At 44.1% G+C, this 23504-nt stretch overlaps 1 protein-coding gene across 3 annotated transcripts in view; it reads left to right on the top strand.

The window, feature by feature from the left end:
- The window catches only part of NTRK2 (neurotrophic receptor tyrosine kinase 2), a 323265-nt gene that overhangs the window by 12448 nt on the left and 287313 nt on the right, over nucleotides 1-23504 (top strand). For all 3 annotated transcript variants that reach the window (XM_044265786.1, XM_044265787.1, XM_044265788.1), the window contains exons 2-5: nucleotides 14300-14374; nucleotides 14493-14564; nucleotides 19911-19979; nucleotides 22670-22824. In XM_044265786.1, the coding sequence (XP_044121721.1) occupies nucleotides 14300-14374; nucleotides 14493-14564; nucleotides 19911-19979; nucleotides 22670-22824 (371 nt within the window). The remainder of the gene's footprint in view (nucleotides 1-14299; nucleotides 14375-14492; nucleotides 14565-19910; nucleotides 19980-22669; nucleotides 22825-23504) is intronic.

Below are 23504 nucleotides of genomic sequence, written 5' to 3'. Positions count from 1 at the left end.
ATCATAAAACAACTGATAGACATATGAGATTGGGAGTCTTTTAAAATAGAGTGGGGAAGTATATAGGTGAACAGATTGTGTTGAATAATCCAAAAAGATAATTCCCCCTTGAGATAAATAACATCCATTTATTTATGTTTATGAGCTGCAGTATGTTCATAATATACATACAAATGAAAATAGTTTAGACTCCATGTGTGTTTTGAAAGTTAAATTTTTAAAAAAAAAGGAATGAGCATTGTGGAACCAACACATGATGTTTACGTCTCATGAGAAAAGTCGTAGTTCTGGTTGAGTCGTTGGCTCTCATGGTGACCCTCTGGGGGTGAACCTACCATTTCATTTATTCTTTTGTGAAATTTCTCTCTCACCAATGAAGAGTGTCTTCTGGCATGTTGAGGGCACTCTTGAGCTTTTTATTTGCCTCAGTCTACCCTAGAAAGTCTTTCCTCTCCTTTCATTGTGTTTTGCAGCTACATACAGTTCAGGGGACAAAAGATACTCTGTTGACAAAGTCCCTTTTCCCACAGGTGGCTGAGTTGGAGAACAGCAGTGGACTGTTTATACATATATGTGTTGATCGATTGGTCAATTCATGCATTTATTCAGTCAGTGAGTCAGTCAACAAATACGTTTTTGAACATGTCCTGCCCACCAGGCATTTTTCTGGGTCCTGAGTAACAGGACTGAGGCCAGCTCCCAATTTTATATGGCCTGTTGAAGGGCACCAGTGGGGGTCCCCAGTCAGGTCACTCCCCACCCTCCTCTCCTGAAGTTCTGAGGAGAGTCTAGCCTGTACGTTAAAGGCTTCACAATTAAAGAGTGAGAGAGACACCACACCACCACAGACAGCAGCCCCAGATGTTCCCTGTCCCCTACACTGCTGTCCCCAGGAGTGTGTCTAACAATAGCACGGCTACACCCTCGGGAGGACAGACTTACAGAGAAGGCCTGTATGAGCTCTGGGAGTGGACTCAGGGTTCTTGGGTGGGGAATTCTGGAATCCTCCTAAGTCAACCAGGAAAAGTGTAAGAGCATCCTGTCTGCCCCTAGACTCACTATCTCATCTGGAGGAACTTGGCTGGAGGACCACCAGAGAGAGGGCCACTGATGTCCCTGGACACTGCCCAGAGCAAAGGAAAATGCCTTCTGGGCCTCTGCCCTGGGGATCTGACCTCTGCCTCAGCGTAGTTTTGGGCTGGGATGGCTCTGGAATAGAGGGGACTTATGCCATGGGAGTGGGCATGGGGGGTGGGCAGGGTACCCAGACTGCTCCTGCCATTGCCGTGGCCCTCTCCTTAGAGGGATTGTCAAGCAACAAGGCTCCATGTTTCCAGCAAGGACAGCGCGTGGAGATCCGCCCCCCCCCGCCCCCCGCCCAACCATATCATCAGCTTTGAGTTATCACAGACCCAGAAAGACCGGCCAAGCCCAGATCTGTCCCCAGCAGGGAATGGGGACTGTTCAATGTCAGTAGTTACCAGCTCCCACCTTTCTCTTTTCCCCATACAGATTTTTAAATGTCCCCTGAAAGGTCTAGATCTGAATGCAGTATTTTAAGAATCAGCTTATTATGGCTGAATATATATATATATATATATATATATATATATATATTTTTTTTTTTTATTGGTACCCTAGGAGGATCCTGGGATTCTGCAAACTGTGTCTAAAAGTCCCTTTCCTCATCATTTCTTTTCCTGAATTGAGAAATCACTGAAAATGTCCATTGGCAGACAGAGGAGGGTCAACAATGTCATTTGTCATTTTCTTCGGGCCTTTGTGTCAGGGAGGGATGCAGGCTGGCAGGCAGGGTTGCTTGGTGGGTGGAGAGCCCCTCCGTGGTGCTGGTCTGCCCTGCTACTTTGGATGAGTTACTCAAGTTCTCTGTGTCTCCGTTTCCCCATCTGTCAAAGTGGACAATCAGAACCTTTCTCATGGGGTTTCTGTGACGTTAAAATGAGCTGACACATGTAAAATGTTCATACCTAATACATAAAGCTCAGGTGTTTTTATTTTGTGTGGGTCTTCGTGACTCTATTCTGAAGGACAGTAGGCTCCTTGGGGCTGGGGGAGCTGGGAGAAGCCAGAGAATCTGCCTGGAGCATGGCACTGGACAGGCGCTGGGGTTGAGAGGACAGAGGTAAAGGGCATTGGCTCCCTTTAGTGCAACTGTTGCCCTTTTGCTTTTGCTGTGACTCTCCTATGTGGGACCCGGCACGCTCCGCCGAGTGGGACACGGACCCTCGGTGGGCTGAGCAGTCCAGGCTCTGCTGTAGCTATTATTCAGGTCACGCTCTTTGTTCTGCAACTTTGTTTTGTTCTGTAGTCCTGGTCTATTTTATTTATTAGGCTGTTGATAACAGCTCCCTGGGAGTCTGGAGGTCATCAGTTACTTTGTACATCATTTTCTCTTTTAACTGTCTCTCTCACTCTTTAATTGTAAAGCCTTTAAAAAGAAAGATCTTTTAAAACATTGTGGTGGAATAACATGAAATTTACTATCTTAACCATTTTGTACGGGTATATTTTAGGGGCGAAAGTTCATTCACACTTATGTGCCACCTACCCTGCATCTCCAAAACCCTTTTCATTTTGCAAAACTGAAACTCTGTACCCATTAAACAACTCTCCACTCCCCTCCCTGCGGCTCCAGGCAACCTCACTTTTACTTTTGATCTGTGGCGAATTTGACTAACCAGGGGTACCTCAAAAATACACATCCTTTTGAACTGTGATGCATTCCTTGAATTAAAGTTTTTGTAAGAGATCTGTTTAGGATTTTTAGATGCACTCACTCTTCCTTTCTGCAAAATAGCTTCTCTGTATTTTGGCCTTACACAACCACTTACGACTGGGATCCCTTTTCAGCAGCAACTTTGTAGTTTCACTCCAAAGAAAGTAATCTCTAACCTTCTATAAAAATGACTAAAGGTTAACATGTGAAGTGAAACCAGTGAAGATAAAATTGGAAGTGTTGCTCACATTCTATCGCTCTCCTTACTCCCACGGCCTATAAATGTTGGATGAAAAATTGTGCCAAAATCAAAACAGACCTTCACACAGAGATCCTTAAATTTTACCACTTGAATCATTCTCTTTTCTTGACGTTGTGCCTGATGCTCATTTTTCTCTGTGCCGTGCTTGATCTGTCCTAAAGCTGGAGCAGAAATTTTAGTTCCAAAAATGCTCTTCGTATGGAATGATTTGACCTGACCGGAGGCCAAGAGCTTTCAGAACTGTGTTCTGTTGTGATTAGTGCTGACTTGAACGCTTCTTAGAATTCTTAAGGCCTGGGCTAATCATTGGAAGTTCTTCACTAGGCATAAGTGAAACATTGATTGGCCTAGAATAGCATTGAAAGAGGAATAGACATTTTTTTTTTTTTTTAATGCAAGATAACTTGTGCATTGGGTTGGAGTTGCAGGAAGATTTTGTGAACAATCACCCTGAAACCTAAAAACATGGTGGATGAAATTATTTAATCTGTTTCTTGAAAATGACTCCAGGTAATTCTGTAGTCTTGGCCTGTTGGTCATAATGGCCACTTCATTTGCATTGAATGAATGTTAGAAATGTCACGGTTATTCACTTTATCATCGGTATTGGAATACTGGCCATAATTACTTTACACAGGAAGGTCAATAAGGTAAAAACGAGAGGGAGGGAATAAGGAGTGAAAAAAGGGGCTAGGACTCCCAACTAACTCGAATGGTTGACATAGTTGCTGTAACTGAGCGCAACATTTGTTCTCAACTTCCTGGCGGTGAAAAGAGAAGCTCATTATTGATAAAGAGAATGCCTACTAATTCCACAGGAACATAGCTTTGTCTGGCACTATGTTCTGAAAGGAATTTCTTTTGCAGGGACAATGAGTGATGTAATTTGCGGCTTTTGTAAAACACACAGAAGGAGATTTCATTTTCTTCTTACTGAGAAAGCCAGTGACAGTTGGGGGAAGTGACAAGGACATCAATTCTGCAAGGAGGTTAAAGTGGCCCCCAAATTTAATCTCTCAGGGCTGTCATTATAAAACCGATGCCACATGGGCGCTTGGTCTGCCGTCCCCTTGGCTGACCAGGCTTTGCTGGACTAGAAGCTGGACGGCAGATGATTTGATGTTGTCCCCTCTGACCAGAGCCTGGAAAATTTTAATCTCTGGTACTGGTTAAGGCCAGATCCATTCTCTTTGGAACTCAGACAAGCAGATGGAGGGGCTGACACCCTTTTACAAAGACCAAGCAGCCCAGCCTCTGTGCTCATCCAGGTGGAAGCTACCCTGTCCGCAGCTGCAGATGGGCTGGGTAGGTGCCGGCAGACAGACCCAGGCCAGCAGGGAAGCAGCCCTCCGATGGCCCCACAGTGTGGACAGATGCTCCATTGAGACCTTGGAGTTCCTTCCACAGAGCACAGCAGATGTGGGTGTAGTCTAGAAGCTGCTAGGAGCACGTGTGACCAGATGGCTTCCCGGCCAGAAGAAAAGCCTGCTCAGGCTCCTGAGGTGCTCCCAACCCCAAGAGAGCTGGCCCCTTGAGGGCAGGCCAGGATGAGTTTAGCTGCGCAGCGCAGGCCCAGTCCCCCAGTGAGTCGACTCATGTTTCTGGGGGTTTCATTCTGACCAACATTAGACAATACCCGCCCACACTAAAAATTTTAGCTTGACTATGAACTTGAGCCCCTTTCTTGACAGTAGTTGACTGTTGGACCCTTTCCATCCTGGGGCTCTTCGTTTAATATGGTGAAACTCCGTCACGGTGAGTGTTTTTTTACTTGTCTTTCCATTTACTCATGGTAGGTGGTTGTGACTTCTCGAACGCTCTGAGACCTAACGTGAACTGTGCAATGATTATTAAATTAGTTGGAAAGAAAACAGTGTGTTTTTTGGTCAGAAAAAAAAAAAAGCCCATATCCCTTGCTTCTCCTGGGGCTAATATTTACCACTCTATCAAGTATAAAATTAAACTTGGCTATGTTTCTGTCAGTTCCAGTTTTTAACGACAGAGGAAGCATGTAAAGCTTCTGGGACAGGTAGAAGGGACTTTTTAAACAAAAATGAGGTATTTTTGTTGTGGGCCTCTGTGTCGTTTTTTTTTGACGAGACTCGCTGTAGAGGTGTCTGAGTGTGGAGATGACCTATCAGTGGAGGAGGATAGTTGGAGCGTCTCAGGGGAGCATTAAGTCAGGTGTCACAGAATCTTTCCGTGGGTCAGTGAAATAGCCAAGATCAGCGGGAATGGGACCAGCTGGAAATGTGCCCCAAACCTCCAGGGGTGGTGTTACTCAGCTCGTCCTGACCCTTGCCAGGAAGAAATGCTCGTCCAGTTTGGCGGACCTTCAGGTTGTTGTTGTTTTTTTAAAGGCTATAGAAATTCAGAATTCTAAAATGTGAAATTTTGGAAAGTTGGTGACTAATAAGAAAACGTGAAAAAATAAAATAAAAGGACCTGACATTGACTAGATGTTGATCTGGACCACATGTGGAAAGTTGGCGACTAAGAAAAAAATGTAAAAAAATAAAATAAAAGTAAGGACCCTGCATTGAGTAGATGTTGATCTGGATCTCATGTGATTGCTGTGACTTCTGGTCAGCTTCTAAGGTTTACCTGTCACATGATTTGTAGGCTGTAGTCCAGTCATAAGGCTACGTGGAAGGCTACCCTAGTAAGTCCAATTAAACTCCCCTTTCCTGGGGAGAAGACGAGCATATATTTTTTTAAGATTTTATTTATTTGACACAGAGAGAGAGAGATCACAAGTAGACAGAGGCAGGCAGAGAGAGAGAGGGGAGGAAGCAGACTCCCCACGGAGCAGAGAGCCCGACGGGGGGGCTCGATTCCAGGACCCTGGAATCATGACCTGAGCTGAAGGCAGAGGCTTTAATCCACTGAGCCATCCAGGTACCCAAGACCAGCATATTTTATATAGAAAGTCAACTTTAAGGTGTTTTGTTTTTTTTTTTCCCATCATCAATTTCTCTTGTCATCAATTGTGGTGTTCCTTGGTGTCCCTTGTTTCTTGAGAGAGAAGAGGAAAATGCTGTATAAATACTCAGAAACCCAGAGTGTAATTTTCCTCCATACCAGTTTGCTGCCGTTTTCTTATAATGTGTGTGCTGAAGGGACCAGAGACATTATCAAGTTTAAATGTCCTCTTTCCTGGGTGTAGGCACTGGAGGCGGGCTGAGAGTAAGCTCGGCAGCTGCGGGGTGACCAGGACAGCCCTGGAACCTCCATCCTCTGCTGATCGTTGGTCATGACTAGCATTAATGGAGTTCCTCATATGGGACCTCCGATGCCCTCATGGGGCGGTCTCTTAATCTCCCCAATACCCTGACAGATGAGGCTGTGGAGTCCTGGGGACTTGCCCTTGGTCCCCTCGTCATAGAGCTCATAAGAGGTAAAGCCAGCGGAGTGCATTTATCCCTTGCACGACTCCAAAGATAGTTTCCCAGCTACTTGAATTCCTAAATTCCTGGGGTAGTCAGCCTCTTCCAGGAAACTGCAGTTCCCGGAGCGTGGCATTGTGAAAAGGTCTGCAGATTTTTCATTGATCACCGGTTACAGCTCTATGTCCACAGAATGCATGAGAGCCTCCTGTAAAATGTTCTCGTTTCTCTCCATCGACCCTTGTTTTTAGGCCTTAATTACCTGTGACATTTTAGAAATGTTCTGTACCGAAGGTTCTGGATTTACATGTGCGTAGCCCTCGTGGTGTGATACAGCGGCCCCCAGCTCAGACTCTCTAGGCTGGTAGACATGTGTGCAGATCCTGTTCGGACAGTTGTATGACCTTGGGGTAGTGACCTGGCATGGTTCTGCCTCCGCTTTCTCTTCTGCAAGGTGGAAGCAATGGAAACGTTTTCCTGGTACCATTGTTGTGTCAAAGGGCACCCTTTGATTTTCAAAACTTTCAGCATTTTTGCTGAGAAACTGAAGCTGCCTCGTGTAGAACCCAGAGACCACAGGCAGTAGTTTTTAAGGCTTATTCTATTCCTTATGAAAGAAATCTTCTGGTAGAGAGGATCCCATCCACATCAGCATTGAAATGCCTCACCCCATGGCTGTAAGCCTGGGTGCATATCGTAATCTCATGTGGCCATATGAGATTTTATTAGCTTGCTTATTTATTTATTTGGTAGTGGCGTGGGGGTGTTGGGGAAGGTGGCCCGGGTAGCAGGAAATGTTTCCATTTGGAAGAGTGGCCATTAGAAATATTCACTGCAGTTTCCCTTTCTTTCTAATGTGTTGCCAAAGTACAGCTCAGGCAATAAAGTCTAAGCTAAAGGGAAATTTTACTTTTGAGCAATACTTCTGTTGAGCTAATACACACAAAGACAAGATGCATTAAAGCCACTCTTTGTTCCTTTGGAAGATTACCTATAGGAATTATCTGGTAGGGCTGTTCAAGCCAATGTGAAATCTTTTCAAATGGGATGAGTACCCTTTCCAGGAACCTGTAATTCAGAAATGTTTCTGTGAATTTTGCCTAAAATTACCTCTTCTCTCTTCTTTTCCAAAAAAACCACCCATACGCTTTTTGTTAAGCATAGGGAGAGGAAATTCTTTACCCTCCCGAAATGTCTTACTGAAGGTCCTGGATGTCAAGTTGAGACTGGAGATGCTTTGGAACCAAATGGCAAATAGTATGGACTTTGCTTATGTTCATGTTCTTTACCTTTCAACTTTCTGGTCCCTTGGCAAGCCTTGACCTCCATGTAGGCCCGTCCTGACCTGCCCAGTCACATGTTGTAATTCCTTCCACTGTGTCCTCTCAGCACGTGTGGACCTCTGCTTGGATCCTTCTCTTATCTGCTGATCAAATACTGTAGCAGTGACCACTGTCCTCCTCAGAGGACATCTCCTTCAGAGTCAAGGACCCCTGGATCTGAAGACTCTTTTTTTTTTTTTTTTAAGGTTTTGTTTTTATTTCTCTGACAGACAGAGACCACAAGTTGGCAGAGAAGCAGGCAGGGGGTGAGGGGAAGCAGACTTCCCACCGAGCAGAGACGATGCGGGACCCTGGGATCATGACCTGAGCTGAAAGCCAAGGCTTTAAACCATGGAGCCACTCAGGTGCCCGGTATCTGAAGACTCTTTCAGGCCATTTCTAGTCTTAACATTCTTGAGACTGAGGGGGCCAGTGGGAAGTCATTGCCCCTCTTCTAAGGGTGATCAGTTTTCATCATTACAAAAATTCATTGGTTTAAATAGTTTGTATGCTTGCAATCTAAATTTGCTTCTAGATTGGACTAATTTTGCTTTTGAAATTGGCTCTCCGTCCTCCTCTGTTACTGTCTACTGTCTTTACTTCGTTTCTTTGCTTTGTACCTGATTATTTCCTGTTATCACACATGTGTGTTTATGTCTGGTCTTTCTAATGGGATCATAAAAACTCTCAAGTGGGGAACCTGTGGATCTGTTTGATTGCTTTAAGTCAACGGCATCCCAAGAACATCAGCTCTATGCTAGGAAGCGAGATGCAGTGAGGTAAATAAGACCTTTCCCTCTGAGGAATTTAACCGCTCAGTTGGGGGTCAGGTAGTTTAAGAGAAAAATACAATTGTGGTTACAAAGAGAACCTTCATTCTCCCTAATTGTTTAAAAAAATATTTTATTTATTTATTTGAGAGAGATTGAGAAGGAGAGCATGGAGGGAGAATGAGAGGGAGAAGCAGACTCCCCACTGAGCAGAGAGCCCGACGTGGGGCTCGATCCCAGGACCCTGAGATCATGACCTGAGCTGAAGGCAGACACTTAGTCAACTGAGTCACCCAGGCACTCCACATTCTCTCTAATTCTTAAGTACAAAGTTAAGAAATACAATAAATGCTAACCAAAAAGAAAAAAATATATATATTGGTTGCCAACTGATGGACTAAAAATGTTCTGATTGGAAAAAAAGTCTTTTTGGTGTTTCCCCAAAATCAATCAGTATTCTAGGTAATGTAGAGTCCCAGAATAGATTTGGGTGAATTCATTGAAAAGCCCCTTAAATATGCGATTCAGCTTTTAAGGCAGTAGGCAGTGATTCTGGTATGTAGCAAAAGTGAAAAGCAGCTATTAAAACAACCCTCATAAGATGAAGTCCTCTAAGTAGATTTGAGAAAGAAGGAAGGCATATTTGGGCAAAACAGCCTCGAGGGTTGGAGGCCGGCAATGATTCTAGGCAGATCACTGATGGAGGGTTGGGCCAGAGGGGCTGGGAGGCCAAGGAGGTAAATAGAGAAATTCTTAAGGCGTACCAAATTAAACCCAAACCTACCCTGTCTGCATGTCACCATTTAAGGCTGATGACTTGCCTAAAAGAGAATGAAGTCAGGGCCTGCAGGTTAGGGCGGCAGAAACAGTTGTCTGTGAAGAACCAAAACTGCTCATTCATGAGATTCCTTATCAGATGGGTGCTGACACATGGGCTCTGGGCTGATGTCTTGTACTTAAAACACCTGGGGCCTAAGTTTTTGTCGGAGAAGTTAGGGGTTCTCATGGAGTGAAAGCTCCTGAGGAAGGTTTGTGCCCCAAATGCCAGGCTTTCCTACTGCTTTGAGGGGAACGAAACACTTCTTGGTTTTAATAAAACCCTGGGCTTTATTAAGCCAAGTTTGACTCAGTCAAGAGCCCTCGGAGTTTCAAGACACTTTGGAGTCAAAGCCTGACCTGGATACGTGTCTTCTAGCTGTGTATCCTGGCGTCCGCTTTCTCTCTCCCTCCTAACCCTGCCTTGGACCCTGCCGCTGAGGGCTCCAGGCCTGGTGTTGTCAATATCCTGCGGGAGGCACGGGGAAATCACCAGTAGGGGGCAGTCCAACATGCTCCTTAATCTCCTGGTTCCCGCCCTGGGCTCTGGGGCCAGGAGCAGGCTTTGAAGACTGTCTTTTCGGTGGTCTAGGGAATCATGACCTTGAGCCTGGGGGGTATATGAACACCTTCTAACCCCGAAGCCCTGGGGTCCGGTGTCCCTGCAGTCACTTTACTTGTGTGGCTTTCTTTGTCTGTCTTTTTCCATTCCTCTCCTTCCCTTTCTTCCTTCTTCTCTTTCCCCTTCTTTCTTTTTTCTTCCGAAATTTAAAAATTTCCAAAAAAAAAAAAAAAAATGCTTCTTGTACTTACATTCCGAGCTGGAGTGCTAGCGTTTTGTCTTTTTTTTGTTACAAGTCTTTTCTCTTTTAATAAGAAATAGTTTTCTAGTTTAGTAAAATAAATAGTTAGAACCATCCTCCTTTCCCCAGGTGGGCTTCCTGCAGTCTTCCTTTTATGTTTTACAAATACCCTTGACTGTGAGCATTATGCAGTGTTGTTTTCTGTGTATTTTTTAAAGTTCACATAAATCATGATATATCATATGTACATATCAGCGTGCAATTTTGCTTATGAAGCCTTCTCACTCAGCGTGATGATCCCTTCCTACTCAAATACAAGATCTGGTTCAACTTTACACCTTATTTTTTCTCTGTTTCTTTTTAAATTTTTTAAAAAATCTTTAATTCCAGTATTGTTAGCATACAGTGTGCTATTAATTTCACGTGTGCAACATATGGTTCAACATTTCCATGTATCACCAATGTATCACGACAGGTGAACTCCTTAATCCCCATTAGCTATTGCCCTCATCACCCTCCTACTTCCCCTCTGGTTGTTTCCTGTTTCTTTCTTTTGTTTTTTTTTTCCCCCCTAGGTTTTTTATTTATATAGCTAATCTTGAACTCATGACCCCAAGATCAAGAACTGCCATGCTTTTCCAGCTGAGCCAGCCAGACACCCCCTCTGTTTTTTAATTGATGGACACCTGGGTGGTTTCTGACTTTGAATTCTGACTGTATTACAGTGAATATTCTTGTGTGTGTGTGTGTGTAAGAATTTGCTCAGGTAAATACCCAGAGATGGGATTACTGAGTTGTAAAGTGTGCTGATGTATCATTTTCCAGGACGAACTGCTCTTCAAAGTGATTGTACCAAATTACACTCCCTCCAACAATGTAGGAGAAATCCCCACATCCTTGGAAATGCTTTACATGGTCAGACTTTATTTTTCTAAATATTTTTAAAAGATTCTATTTGTTTGAGAGAGAGTGAGCGAGAAAGAGCACAAGCAGGGAGAGAGGGGGAAGGAGAAGCTGACTCCCCATCCCACTGAATAGGGAGCCTGATGTGGGACTTGATCCCAGAACCCTGGGATTATGACCTGAGCCGAAGGCAGACGCTTAACAGACTGAGCCACCCAGGCGCCCCTATATTGTCAGCCTGTAATTTGCATTTCAGATTTCTTGTGGGGTGAGCAGTTTTTCATCTGTTTCTTGGCTACTGAGGTTTCCCTTCTGTGGATTGTTTATTATTACCTGTACTGGTTTCCATTCTAACCCTGTGATTTTTCACTTCGAGGTAGCTCAGGAAAGTTTCTTGGCCATCGGAGTAGAATCGATGAGCAGTTTGTAGCGGGCAGCTGTGTTGTGGGTATGTCTGCAGATGGTAACTTACGAAGGGCAGTTCTCGGCTTCTGGAGGGCACTTACCCACCTTTTAATCCAGCTCTTCTGTTAGTTTTTCCATTCTAACTAGGAGAAACCTTCACGATTTATCCAGAGTATTCCTGCCTCCACAGTGGAAAAGTATTCTCTGGTGACCATTTTTCATAATTTTGCATGGTTCTTTTGATGGTTTTCCACACAATCTCCTGTCTGGTCTTAGATCTAAGAACTGTTAGTGTTTGCTTAACGTCTGACATATTTTCATCTTGTGAATACTGTGAATTTACCACTGATGAAACTTATCTCCTTTTCCTTCTTTTCTAGGGTTTCGGTAACTAGAAAGCTTAGAATTAAGTCTGTGATTTTGAACCTAATTCCTCACTCTGTTGATATCTCTGCCCTTTTCGTTCTTCTATGTCCTCCATTTTAATTTATTTTAGCTCATTGTTTTTCATGAGTACAACCGGGGAGTTTATCAATTAAAAATCTGATGAAAAATGAAATTAAAAAAAGCAAAGTCCATCAATAACTAATAGAAAAGTTAAAGATAAATGCTTTGTGTCACAGATGTTGACTAAGAACCTGTTGAGTATCAGGTCCCTGCCATAAGCATGGAGGACACAGCGGTGGTCTCACCAAGAGATCTGAAAAACTCTTAGATGATTTCAGAACAGTGACAGGTACCATGCTAGCTCAGCTATAAGGCAAGAACAGGCTTCTCTGGAAGTCCTGGCTGTGACTGCAAAGGAAACCATGCCCTTGCTATCTGCCCTTTTGCTGCCAATTACATGAAAAAAGGATTACTATTTACGGGGTCTCTGGAATAAAGTTCTTATTGGGAGATAATTGAGAAGAGGGAGGTCCCTATGGTCTGTATTGAAAATATAGTGGAATAATTTAAATAATCTGAAGTGTCATGATTTAGAAATATTTCATAAAAAATTTTGATGTTGAAAATTGTTTGAGCACTAGGTTGGAGTCTTAAAAGTGTTTCCTTCCAGTGTAGTAGAAAGAGAGCAGGGAGTGAATCCTTTCTGTGCATCTATTTAAGTGCCAGATCCCTGGATATCAGGGAGAACCAAGACCTTTGAGCAGAAGATGCCTCCTTCTATCTTGGAGGTTAATTTTTTTTTTCCAATGAAACAGAGAACAATGTTTATGTGGATCCTTCGAAAATTATTTTTCTTTGGTGTCATTTTGCTACCTCAGAGCATTGCCTTATTTTACCTGATTTCTAAAATGTATTTTCTAAAAATGGGTGCCCCAACTCTCATCATATATCTTAACATCTATTTTTCCTTTTCTGGATTGTGTAGAAGAAGGGACCCATGGATGCTGGATTTTCTTCCCCACTAGTTACTGTATTTCATTTAACTCATGGTGGTTAAGAGCAGGCCTGCATATTTGCTTTCAACGTCTTCATGGTAATATGTTACATATCTTAATTTTTTTTAAAAAAAGAAAGGGGAAGACCCATCCTGACACAGCTTCTTATGGTGCCTTTGGAACTCCAGCTGTTGCCCATCCATGGGTGTGTCTGTCCATCCGTCCGTCCATCCGTCTGTCCACCCACCCACCCTCTCACCCATCCATTCATCTATCTACCCTTTACCTTTTGAATACCTACCTTGTGCAGGGTACTTTGCTAGATGCTGTGGTGATATTAAGAATTATAGGACAGGATTCAGCTGTCTTCAAAGAGGTTATGACCTAGGAAAAATGAAAAGACAGGACTCGAATAACTGTCACACAAGGAAATTCCAGTGGTAGGTTTAATAGCTTTGCGTTTGTCTTACTAGGGATTTTATTGGTTGGAAGTGACAGAAATTCAGATCAAACTTCCATTAGTGACATTTAACCTCAGGGATACCTAGATCCAAGGGCTCAAGTGGCATTTTTCAGGTCCTCTCTCTTATTCTATCTCATAGCTCTTTTTCCTTCTGTGTGCTGACTGTTGTTAGACCGTCTCTTTCATTGTGGCAGGGACATTTCTCATGGAGGCCCTGGGCCTGTATAACCTTTCAACTAGGATCCCAGGGAAAAAGTCTTTCTCTGTCTGAGCATCATCTATTCAATTTTAGGGAAAATATTCACTGGTCTGGTTGAGGCCACATGAACATCCCTAGCCAGTCATCATGATCAAGGGGATGGAATCCTCTGCCCTGTCAGTCACCATTTTCCTTCTGTATCCGAGGGGCTGGTGGGTGGGGAAGAGGAGGTTCCTACAGAGAGTCCTCTAGGACCACATTGCCTTTGTGAATGTGGTTCCTGAAAGGGGATATTGGTAGAAGTGTTGACATGACGGGAGCAGGAAAAGGGGATCCTGGGACAGGAAAAGAGGGGGTGGAGGAGGGAGAGAAAGGAGAGAATTGGTTTCAGTGTTTTAAGAGGTAGAAAGGAGTGACTGGTTATCATGGCATGTGGAGAAAGATGTGATCTGTCTTGCGTGTGACGATGCCAGCATCCCTGTGGCCATCACCATAAGGAGGAACACTTTTGAGAGGTAGTGAATGCATTTCTAGGTTATTTCCCCCTCTCTACACAGGGGATACCTTGAAGAGGGAGGCAGACTGAATTTGTTAGTTCGAAGTGATAACAGGATCTAGGAAAAAAATGAAACTTGGTGAACCTGTCGTTGACCTTGAAGCCGGCTCAACCATGGTTTCTTTCCAGTCACATTCATCCCCCCCTCCCTTTTCTGTATTTTAAGGAAGCAGGTGGGGCTAGGGTGGGTAGGGAGGGCTCGCTGCCCTGGTGAGGCAGGATGGAAGCTACCCATTCTTCTCATGTACTGTCTGGATTCTGAGTCACTGGTTTTCACTCTCTGCACTTTTTGCAGCTACATTGCCAATCAGAAAAGGTTGGAAATCATCAACGAAGATGATGTTGAAGCTTATGCAGGACTGAAAAATCTGTAAGTACTCAGGACTAGCGTACCTTATTTCAGAACTTTCTTTTAGGCTCTGTTATATAGTCAAGCGGGCATTTACCAGCTCATTCTAATGTACATGCAATTTTATGTTTTTTCTTAGGACAATCGTAGATTCCGGATTAAAATTTGTGGCTCATAAAGCCTTTCTGAAAAACAGCAACTTACAGCACATGTAAGTAAAGGTTGATTCTTTTGCTTCCTGGGTCCCTAACTATTCAATATTTTCCCCCTCTCTTCCTTTTTTTCCAAGACTCAAACTCCTTTTTTTTTTCTTTCTTTCTTTCTTTTTTTTTTTTTTTTTAAAGTTAGCATACATGTGACAATAGCTGAGACATGTTAGCTTTGGTTTTTGAATAGCTTTCAGAGGGGTACTTAGAACAGACTGTGTATTCCCTTTCATGGATTTCTGGGCCATTTCCATCTTGGATGGAGCAACAGGCCAACAGCAGAGTCTGATGTGAAAACTATGTCCTGGTACACGGTCCTTGATTCTTTTCCTTGGAATCATGACATGTTCCCTGGAAGACATCAAACTAGTGGAATTAAAAGAAACTGACTTAGCCATGGCCTTTTTGGGGAACTAAAAATCACCAAAATGTCCCCCTGTCCCCGTAGATTCGCTTTTCAAAGTTCATTTTCTCACATGAGAAATCATCTGTCATGATTGATAAAAGTGGAGAAAAATCAATCATGGGACCCACCCGAGGTTCAGATGATTATAAGATAGCAAGTGTTGGCCCCCAAGTCACGCTGATGCTTTGTCAACTAAAGTCAGCTGGAAATACGGATTGTGGGATTTCTCGGTGTGTTTGCTGCTACATCCTGTCAGGTGATGGCTTGTCGTCCAAAAGGTAGAACCTTCCTGAGAGCTTTCTTCATTCAACAGCGGCTCACCTGGCCCTCAACTCCGACTGGTGTTCCCCAAGCCCCGAGTGTTCAGTGTGGACACATTGCCTGCAGTCGTTGGCCTTTGGGTGCCTTGCAGATTCTCTGTAATGATGCTTTTCTGTCTCCTCCTCTGCAGTTTACCTGTAGGACTCTCTCCCACGTTATCTCACTTGAATTTTCCAACAGTTGGCAGGAAGGACTTTTTTGGTTCCCATTTCATGGACATAAAACCGGACTGAGGAAGTTCAAGGATTTGCTTGGGTCCCCACATGGAAAGTGACAGAGTTATGACTCCAGGGCTCAGCCCTGGATGAGCTCTTACACAGGAAATAAAATCTATGTCGTCCGTGTGATTAGAGAACCGGCCTTTCTTATAATATTTATCCTTTTTCTTTTCTTGGGGAGAACAGCTCCCCAGATGATTTCTGTGCCAGCATAAAAGAAATCACTGTCTTGGAGCAAGTCGCTTGTACACTGTATGTAGATTTGTTGATTTTATGAAAAACCTGAACTTCCTAAAGCTAGTTTCATGACTTTGTATTTTATTTAGGTGGCGCTAATGATGAAATCTGTTTAAAAATGATGTCTGTAGAATAAGGATACAAAACATTCAGCAAAATTGTGATAAAACCCCACAGAGCTTGATTCATGCATTTCATTTAAATGCTTTTCTGGCCTCATCTCTGTGGTTGCTTTGCCTGCACAGATTTGATGTCTGTGTGGGTCTTGAGGGCACGAACAAGACAGAAGTCAGAGAGAAAAAAAAAAAAAAAGTCAAAATGCTCTAAAGCCATCGCTTAAATGTAATTAATGACCTCGGTGGTTAAGTTCTGGTATTTTCATTACGGCTAACATTCCACTTGAATTACTCTCCCGACCCCATTTTATGGGCTGTTTTACCCCATCACTTCCCCTAATGATGTGATATGTACAGTGGGCTATGGTTAATTGTCTTTTTAGTAATAAATGTATTTATTTATAAGGGGACTTATTCATAAGAGGGCTTACTCTACCTCTTCATGCTTCCCCTTCCTCCCTGCTCCATGCCATTTATAGGAACACCAGAGCCGCTGGTGTATTTTTCAGGGTGATATATGGAAGAATAATTTTAATGGCATTCTGTGTGCTGTCAACCACTTATATAAAACCAACTAGCTATCCCTGTCTCCCAAAGAGGTGTCATTTGAGAGTGGAAAACCGAAGAGATGGACTTATCTTAGATGGTTTCTTTAAAAGGCAGTGGCCGGGAAGCCAGGTCATTGGTCAAGCAATAAAAACTCTATTGACATAGAGGCATGATCAAATATTAAGACAGAATGAAGTTAGACAATATTCAGGCAGTCAGTAATGCCCGTAAACTTCATATACAGTGTTCATGGATGACAGAGTCTCCTCATCACCAGAATTTAATTAAGTTAAGCAGTTGGCTTTGACAATGGCAGGGATGGAGGAGGTTGCAAATCAAGTGTTTGCTTTTGCAGACCTGAGTCCCGACCTCTGCTAAGGACTGAGGACTCAGGCGCTGGCTTGTTTTCCTGAGTTTCTGCAGTCCTCTTGGGTATCGATACTGCGGAGACCAGGGTGCGGAAGAAGAAATGTGCATTAGAAACTGTTTCTCTTTCCTCGTTGGGGGGGGTGGGGGGGTGGGTATACTGATTATCTCTGATTATATATCTCTGATATCCTGATTATATCTCCCCAATGATATAATTATCTCTGATTATATATCTCTGATATCCTGATTATATCTCCCCAATGATATAACAGTGTTTGCAATAGCAGTATTTTACTTTGGGTTTTAGGGAGATTCGGATCGGATCCTGTCTCACCACCCCTCCCTCTGCCCTGGGCATATTCCGCATCGTGTGGGGACTGTCCGCCGCCCCTGTGACTAGTCACTGAGTTTATTTCTCGATGCCTTCAATTCCTCCCCGGTGTCTGAGAACCCAGGGGTTGTGAGAAAAGCCAGTGTTTGTATTTTCCAGGGACTTTGCCGAGGTGCTAATTAGTTCCTTTGCAAAGTTCTGTCATCAAACAGTAAGAGGATTGTTGATTTTTCCTCCTCCCCTCCTCCTCTTTTTTGGCTTTTGTCCCCGGTAATAAGTATGGTTCATAAAACTCATCTTGTTCTTTGGCATGTGACCCCACTCTGGGCCATGCGGCTGGCAGCCCGAGAGGGCCAGCTGCTGCCGGTGCCGACGGGGGGCTTTGTCGCTGACTGAGACCTTGACCGGAGGGTCCTCTTTGTTTGCCTGCTCTCTCCTGGTTCTTCTTGGGAGGAAGAGTCCTGGTTTTGTTTGTGTTTCCTTCAGAGGGTGGCGGTTTCTGAAGATACCTGGAGAACACAGGCAGAATGACTTTTCAATGTGTGATACTCCAGTGAAACTCATTTTTTAAAAAATATTTTATTTGTTTATTTGACAGAGATCACAAGCAGGCAGAGAAGCAGGCAGAGAGAGAGAAGGGAAAGCAGGCTCCCCACTGAGCAGGGACCCTGATATGGGGCTTGATCTCAGGACCCTGAGATCATGACCTGAGCTGAAGGCAGAGGCTTAACCCACTGAGCCACCCAGACGCCCCTGAAACTCATTCTTAAGTCACGTTCCAAAAGAAAAAAGATGTATGTGGGCAAATTTTACAACTTCCCAGTGGATTATTTTTTCACGTGGGTGAGCACTTTATGCTCGGTGTAAAGACAGCAGAAGTAAGCATCAAAGGAAGAGGAACCACTTGTGTAGGTAGGGGTTTGGGTGAGTGGGACTCTCCGTATAGAAGGAGGCAGGGTGAGGACACACGCAGTCTCGAACTGGGGGACCCTGGAGCAGCAGTTTCTGTATGCATCATGTGACCAGCCTCTGCTTCTACATTAGCTCCTGGGTTCGAACCCCTCCCCGAGGGTGACTGGTCAGACATAGCGGGATGTCTGAGCAACCCAAGAGTTTGCTGGGCTGACACAGAAGACTAGCCTCAGGGAAGGGGTGGGGACCCTCTGGCTCTTTCCTCTCCGCCCAGCGCTTTGCTTCTTGAACAGTAAACAGATCCCGAAAGGCTCAGTGCAATTTGTTGAGGGCTTGGCGGTTTCTGTCCAAGTTGATGTTTGTTTTACATTCCTGCTAGTTATTAAACACGTGTCTGGAGGCCCAAGCATTGGACACTTTTTGAATAAATTCAACCAGTAAACACATTTACGGAACAAGTTAGCTGCCGGAATTATGGCTCTGAATTTTCCAACTCAGGGCCTTACAGCCCTGATCATCAGAAATGGAAACTCCTGCCCATTGAACAAAACTAGGTATTCAGAACATGTCAGTAGGTTCATTGCTATTTTTTCAATCACAAATATGACTTGCTTTCTTTGACTTTTCACCATCTGGTTGGTCCAGATTTTTTTTTTAAAAGATTTTACTCATTTATTTAACAGAGATGACAAGTAGGCAGAGAGGCAGGCAGAGAGAGAGGAGGAAGCAGGCTCCCCACTGACAGAGAGCCCGAAGCGGGGCTTGATCCCAGGACTCTGAGATCATGACCTGAGCCAAAGGCAGAGGCTTAACCCACTGAGCCACCCAGGTGCCCCCAGATTATTATTTTTTTAAGATTTTATTTATTTACTTGACAGAGCGAGTGAGCATTAGCATAGGGAGGCCAGGGAGATGGAGGAGCAGATTCCCCTTGGAGCAGAGAGGCTGATGCAGGACTCAATCCCAGGACCCTGAGATCACCCCCTGAGCCAAAGGCAGATACTTAACTGGTTAAGCCGCCCAGGTGCCCCAAAGCCACTGGTGGGTCTAGATCATAAAATGATATGTTGCTAGAATAGTTTCAGATGAAATCTGACGTATTCCTTGTTTTTTGATATTTTGTTGTTCTTGTCCTCATCACGTAACCTTCGGTTATTTAGAAGTCATATACGTACAATGCCTACCTGAGTTATCAATCAGTGGGTGTGTTCTTTCCTATAAGGATGCATTAAGTTCAGTTTATATTCAGAGTTTTATGTGTCATGTAATTTCAAAATACTCATAATGCTGTTTAGTTTTTTTCCTAAAGATTTTATTTATTTGACAGAGAGAGATCACAAGCAGGCAGAGAGGCAGGCAGAGAGAGAGAGAGAGGAGGAAGCAGGTTCCCTGTCGAGCAGAGCCAGATGCGGGACTTGATCCCAGGACCCTGAGATCATGACCTGAGCCGAAGGCAGAGGCTTAACCCACTGAGCCACCCAAGCGCCCAATGCTGTTTAGTTTTAAGCCATCTTTTCCCCTAGTGAGTTTTATGATTTTAAATTAGATTAAATTAATTCTTTCTGTTAAGTGTTCAGAGGTCAGAGATCTAGGAGGTATATAACTTGGCTCTGAATCAACATAAGAAAAATAAACCTTTGGTTAAGAAAGAGATGAAAAATAGACTTTTTGGAAATTATGCTCACCTCTACCCCTACCCTCTGGACAAGAATTTTAGCAGAGGCACGAAAAACTAAGTTGTTACTCCAGATGCAAGAAAGAGATGATGGTCGAAGGAAGGCATGAACCATGATCAAATAAAACCATATTTTGAAAAAAATCTGTATTCGCATACACTCTTCTTGAGATGTCACATTTTTAAATTCATATTTAATGTTTTTGGTTTCTTTCAGCAATTTTACTCGAAACAAACTGACGAGCTTGTCTAGGAAACATTTTCGTCACCTTGACTTGTCTGAGCTGTAAGTAATGATCCTTGTGTGGCATTCGGGGAAACAGTTTCAGAGGAAAGAGTCATTAAGTATTTTTTTTTTTTAATGAGTGATGGGCAGATCTATTTTTATATCAAAACTCTTAAAAAATGACTTCTTGGTTTTTTTCCACTTGTTTTTTTATCCCCTCATATAAACCTGATTCAGTAACCAAAACCCAGAAATCTCAACAGTGAGGTATCATTTAGGATGAGTGTAAATGTTGTTTTTAAATAAAGATTTGTTTTCTAAAGGAGTGAAAGTGGAAAAAGATGGGGGGGGTGCTTTGTGTTACAAAGGTGACATGTCTCATAGCGTTGGTGATGTCCAGGCCCTCATGGAAAGCAGAGCCAGTCAAAGAGGAAATACCCATGGGCAGAACTCCCTGGTGCCCGCTGGTGCTTGATGGATGTTGGAGGAGAGGTCATCCTTCTCCCTCCCTGCCCGTCCTTGTGAGATTTTCTTCTGGCTCTGCCCCTGCACTCAGGATTTATCCTTATGCTCTAATGTCCTTTGTTGCAAAATGATAGGAAAAAAGATTGCCATGTGTTAGTGACTGATAGCCAGCGTTTCCGGGTGTGCTCAATTCTTGCGCTGGCCCCACGAAGCAAATAGAAACTGTAGATATTCCTATAGTAAGTTGCCCAAAGAACCCCAAAGCGGAAGCTTTGCATGTCAGCAGAGGCCCAGATGGGCAAGGCCTTTGAATACCAGGATGTAGCTTTTGCTCTCACTGTATATATTGCCTGGGTTGGAGGGTCCACTCCGGCTCGCAAGGTACATGTGCAGATGAGAAGATGCATTAGTGGAGAGATGAGTCAGTAGGTTGTAATGAGAGTTGCCTGGTGCCAGGTGTGGGCGATGGGCCGTCATTTCGGACTACACTGAATTCCCTGCTCTTGAAGTGGTAGCTTTCTAACCCAGCAGTGGGCAGGTAAGATTTGAGGAAATATGAAACAGAATGAGAGGCGCCCTGTGTGACCCTTTTGAACATTGCTGTGGAACGTGACCTTGATGGGTCAGAATTCAGAGTTCTGACTCCAGATCCAAAGGCTTCCGTTTTCTCCCAGCAGCAGATTTAATAAAGTCACTCAACACACGTTCAGTGTGGGCCTGGTTGCGAATCAGACTCACGCACCAGGCTGTGGGGACGTACCGAGGACACTGCCTGTGTTTCAGGACTCTGCGGTCTAGTGGAGAGCTAGGAGAGTAAACGTGCCAGTGTCAGGTGCCGTGGTAGTCACTGGAAGACGGGTTTGCCTGTGACCTTCAGAAAGGAGCCAGCTGTCTGCCAGCGTGGTGTGCTCCTGCGGACATGGCTATGGCCACAGCCGAAGACCCCTCGCTCCTTTATCCCTTCTGTGGGTTCGGTCATGCCTTCGTTTTTGGAAGATTCTTTAGTTTTTCATGTACCTAGAAGGCCAGGAAACCCCATATACTAGTTAGAGTCGAGGCCCTCTGGATCTCTTCTGCCTTCGATTCTGTATCTGCTGGAGGGATACTGAGAGGCGATCAAGCAGACACACATTAAACGAGGCTGCCATGACCACATTTTCCCCAAAGAGACTCCTGGAAGAGTCTCCGGGGATCCCTGAGATTCTTCGAACCCAACCAGAAAAACCACAGGAGTAAATGATGCTGCAAAGCCCAGGTCCTGTCCTCAAGGAAATCTTAAGTATTGTGGTTAATGCCAGGCAGAGCCTATGTAACGATTGTAAATGGCCTCATTTAAAGGCTCATTACCATAAATGGAATTCATCTTAAATAGGCCACTGAGTATTATAAATAAGCATTTAAAGATTTTTTTTTCTTGTGGTTTTTATTTTCCTCTTGACTACTTCCTCCGTTACCAGTCGCAGGCCACGGGAGCCCAGGCAGCTCGGCGGATGGGTGGCTTGCTCTTCACAGACCCTCCTGCAGTGGGCTGAGTGGCTCCATCTGGAGCTCACTTGCCCTTGCTCACAGAAACCCTGAACTTGGGGTGTGTGTGTGTGTGTGTGTGTGTGTGTGTGTGTGTGTGGAGGAGGTCTCAGAGTTCCCCTCCAGACTCTCTCATTCACATTTACTCCAACTTTCTTGCATCTGCCCCACTGAACGGTGGTTGCCCCATGCAGAAAGCTGGAAGTGCCGCCTTACTGGCCCTCACGTCTCAGCCTTAACTTTGTATTTATAGGCTTATTGTAATGTCAGATGAAATTGCTCTGCTCTCCACTGTGGTTTGAGCTTATTAAATGAACACACTGGAATCTCTAGCCTGGTCAGGAATAAGCACGTTAGCGTTCCTGACAACTTAACGATTGGCATCTTCACTAAAGATCTTAATTGCTGTATAATGGCCATGGCAAATTGGTTACGGCATCTGATTTTCCCCCATTCTACGAGACATCCTCTTCTAGCCTCTATTATAGTTCTGCCTGTTCCTGTCTTGTTTCCCTATGATTCTGAAAGGTCTTGCATCACTTTGCCTCCTTTGGAGCCCACGGTGGTGTTTGCACCTAGCAGAAGATCAGTAAGTATTAGATAAAGGTATGAATAAGTATTGTGAAACCGTAAAGGTGGGTATGGCTCCTGAAGATTGCTGGCCAGAAAGAACCCATAATGTCGCAGCACTTTGTAATCGCTAGCGTTGTGAACACTGACAAAGAGAAGCCTGATCAGGTGTCATTTTTTGTTCCATGTAGGATCTTGGTGGGCAATCCATTTACATGCTCCTGTGACATTATGTGGATCAAGACTCTTCAGGAGACTAAATCCAGCCCAGAAACTCAGGATTTGTACTGCCTAAATGAAAGCAGCAAGAATATTCCCCTGGCAAACCTGCAGATACCCAATTGTGGTAATTTACTTTCGAATCGATGAATTCTACTTGCTATTAATTGTTCTAATTGCCTTGGTGTGGTAGAGAGTCTGGGAGGATTATCACTACCCAGATTTTATATAGTATGCTGTTGAGGTCTCTGGTGAGCTGGGCAACATTTGCGTGCAGTGTGGGGAAATCAGCTGGGAGCAACTTTGCTGACTGTTTTTCGCAAGTAGAATATTAATTCTGAATGGATGGCTTTGACGTGCACTGAGAAGTATGCTGTTCATTTCACTGTTTCTTTCTTCATTTGTCTGGTCATGGCATCCATCGATCCATTTGTCCGTCCATCCGAAAACTATGTGCGAAGAGTGTGATACTTCCTTGGCCACGTGTTTACATGGCTGGCACCCAGAAAATGGAGAGGGAAGGATCTTGTGGTGGTAGAGTGTCCTCTCCGTACCCAGGAAACGCAGTTCAAGCCCGCACAGTCCCTTCAACTTGTCTTGCTGCCACATGGCTGTGTCTCCTGATGGGGCACCAGGAATATGCCCTCACACACGCTTTTCCAGGTTTGGGTTTCAAGGCCCACCTCAGTCTTGCCCTCGCTTCTCTCCTCAGCCTCTGCCCCTCCAGAATTGGAGAGGACACCCTCTGACAAACGTTCAATTCTTCGTATTGTTTGAGATCAGTTTTTCTTGAAGGAAGATAAGGCA

This window comes from Neovison vison, chromosome 9 (assembly GCF_020171115.1).
Source record: "Neovison vison isolate M4711 chromosome 9, ASM_NN_V1, whole genome shotgun sequence".
NCBI classification, from domain to species: Eukaryota; Metazoa; Chordata; class Mammalia; order Carnivora; family Mustelidae; genus Neogale; species Neogale vison.
The sequence above is the reverse complement of the archived record's forward strand: the minus strand, read 5'-3'. Positions and strand labels throughout refer to the sequence as shown.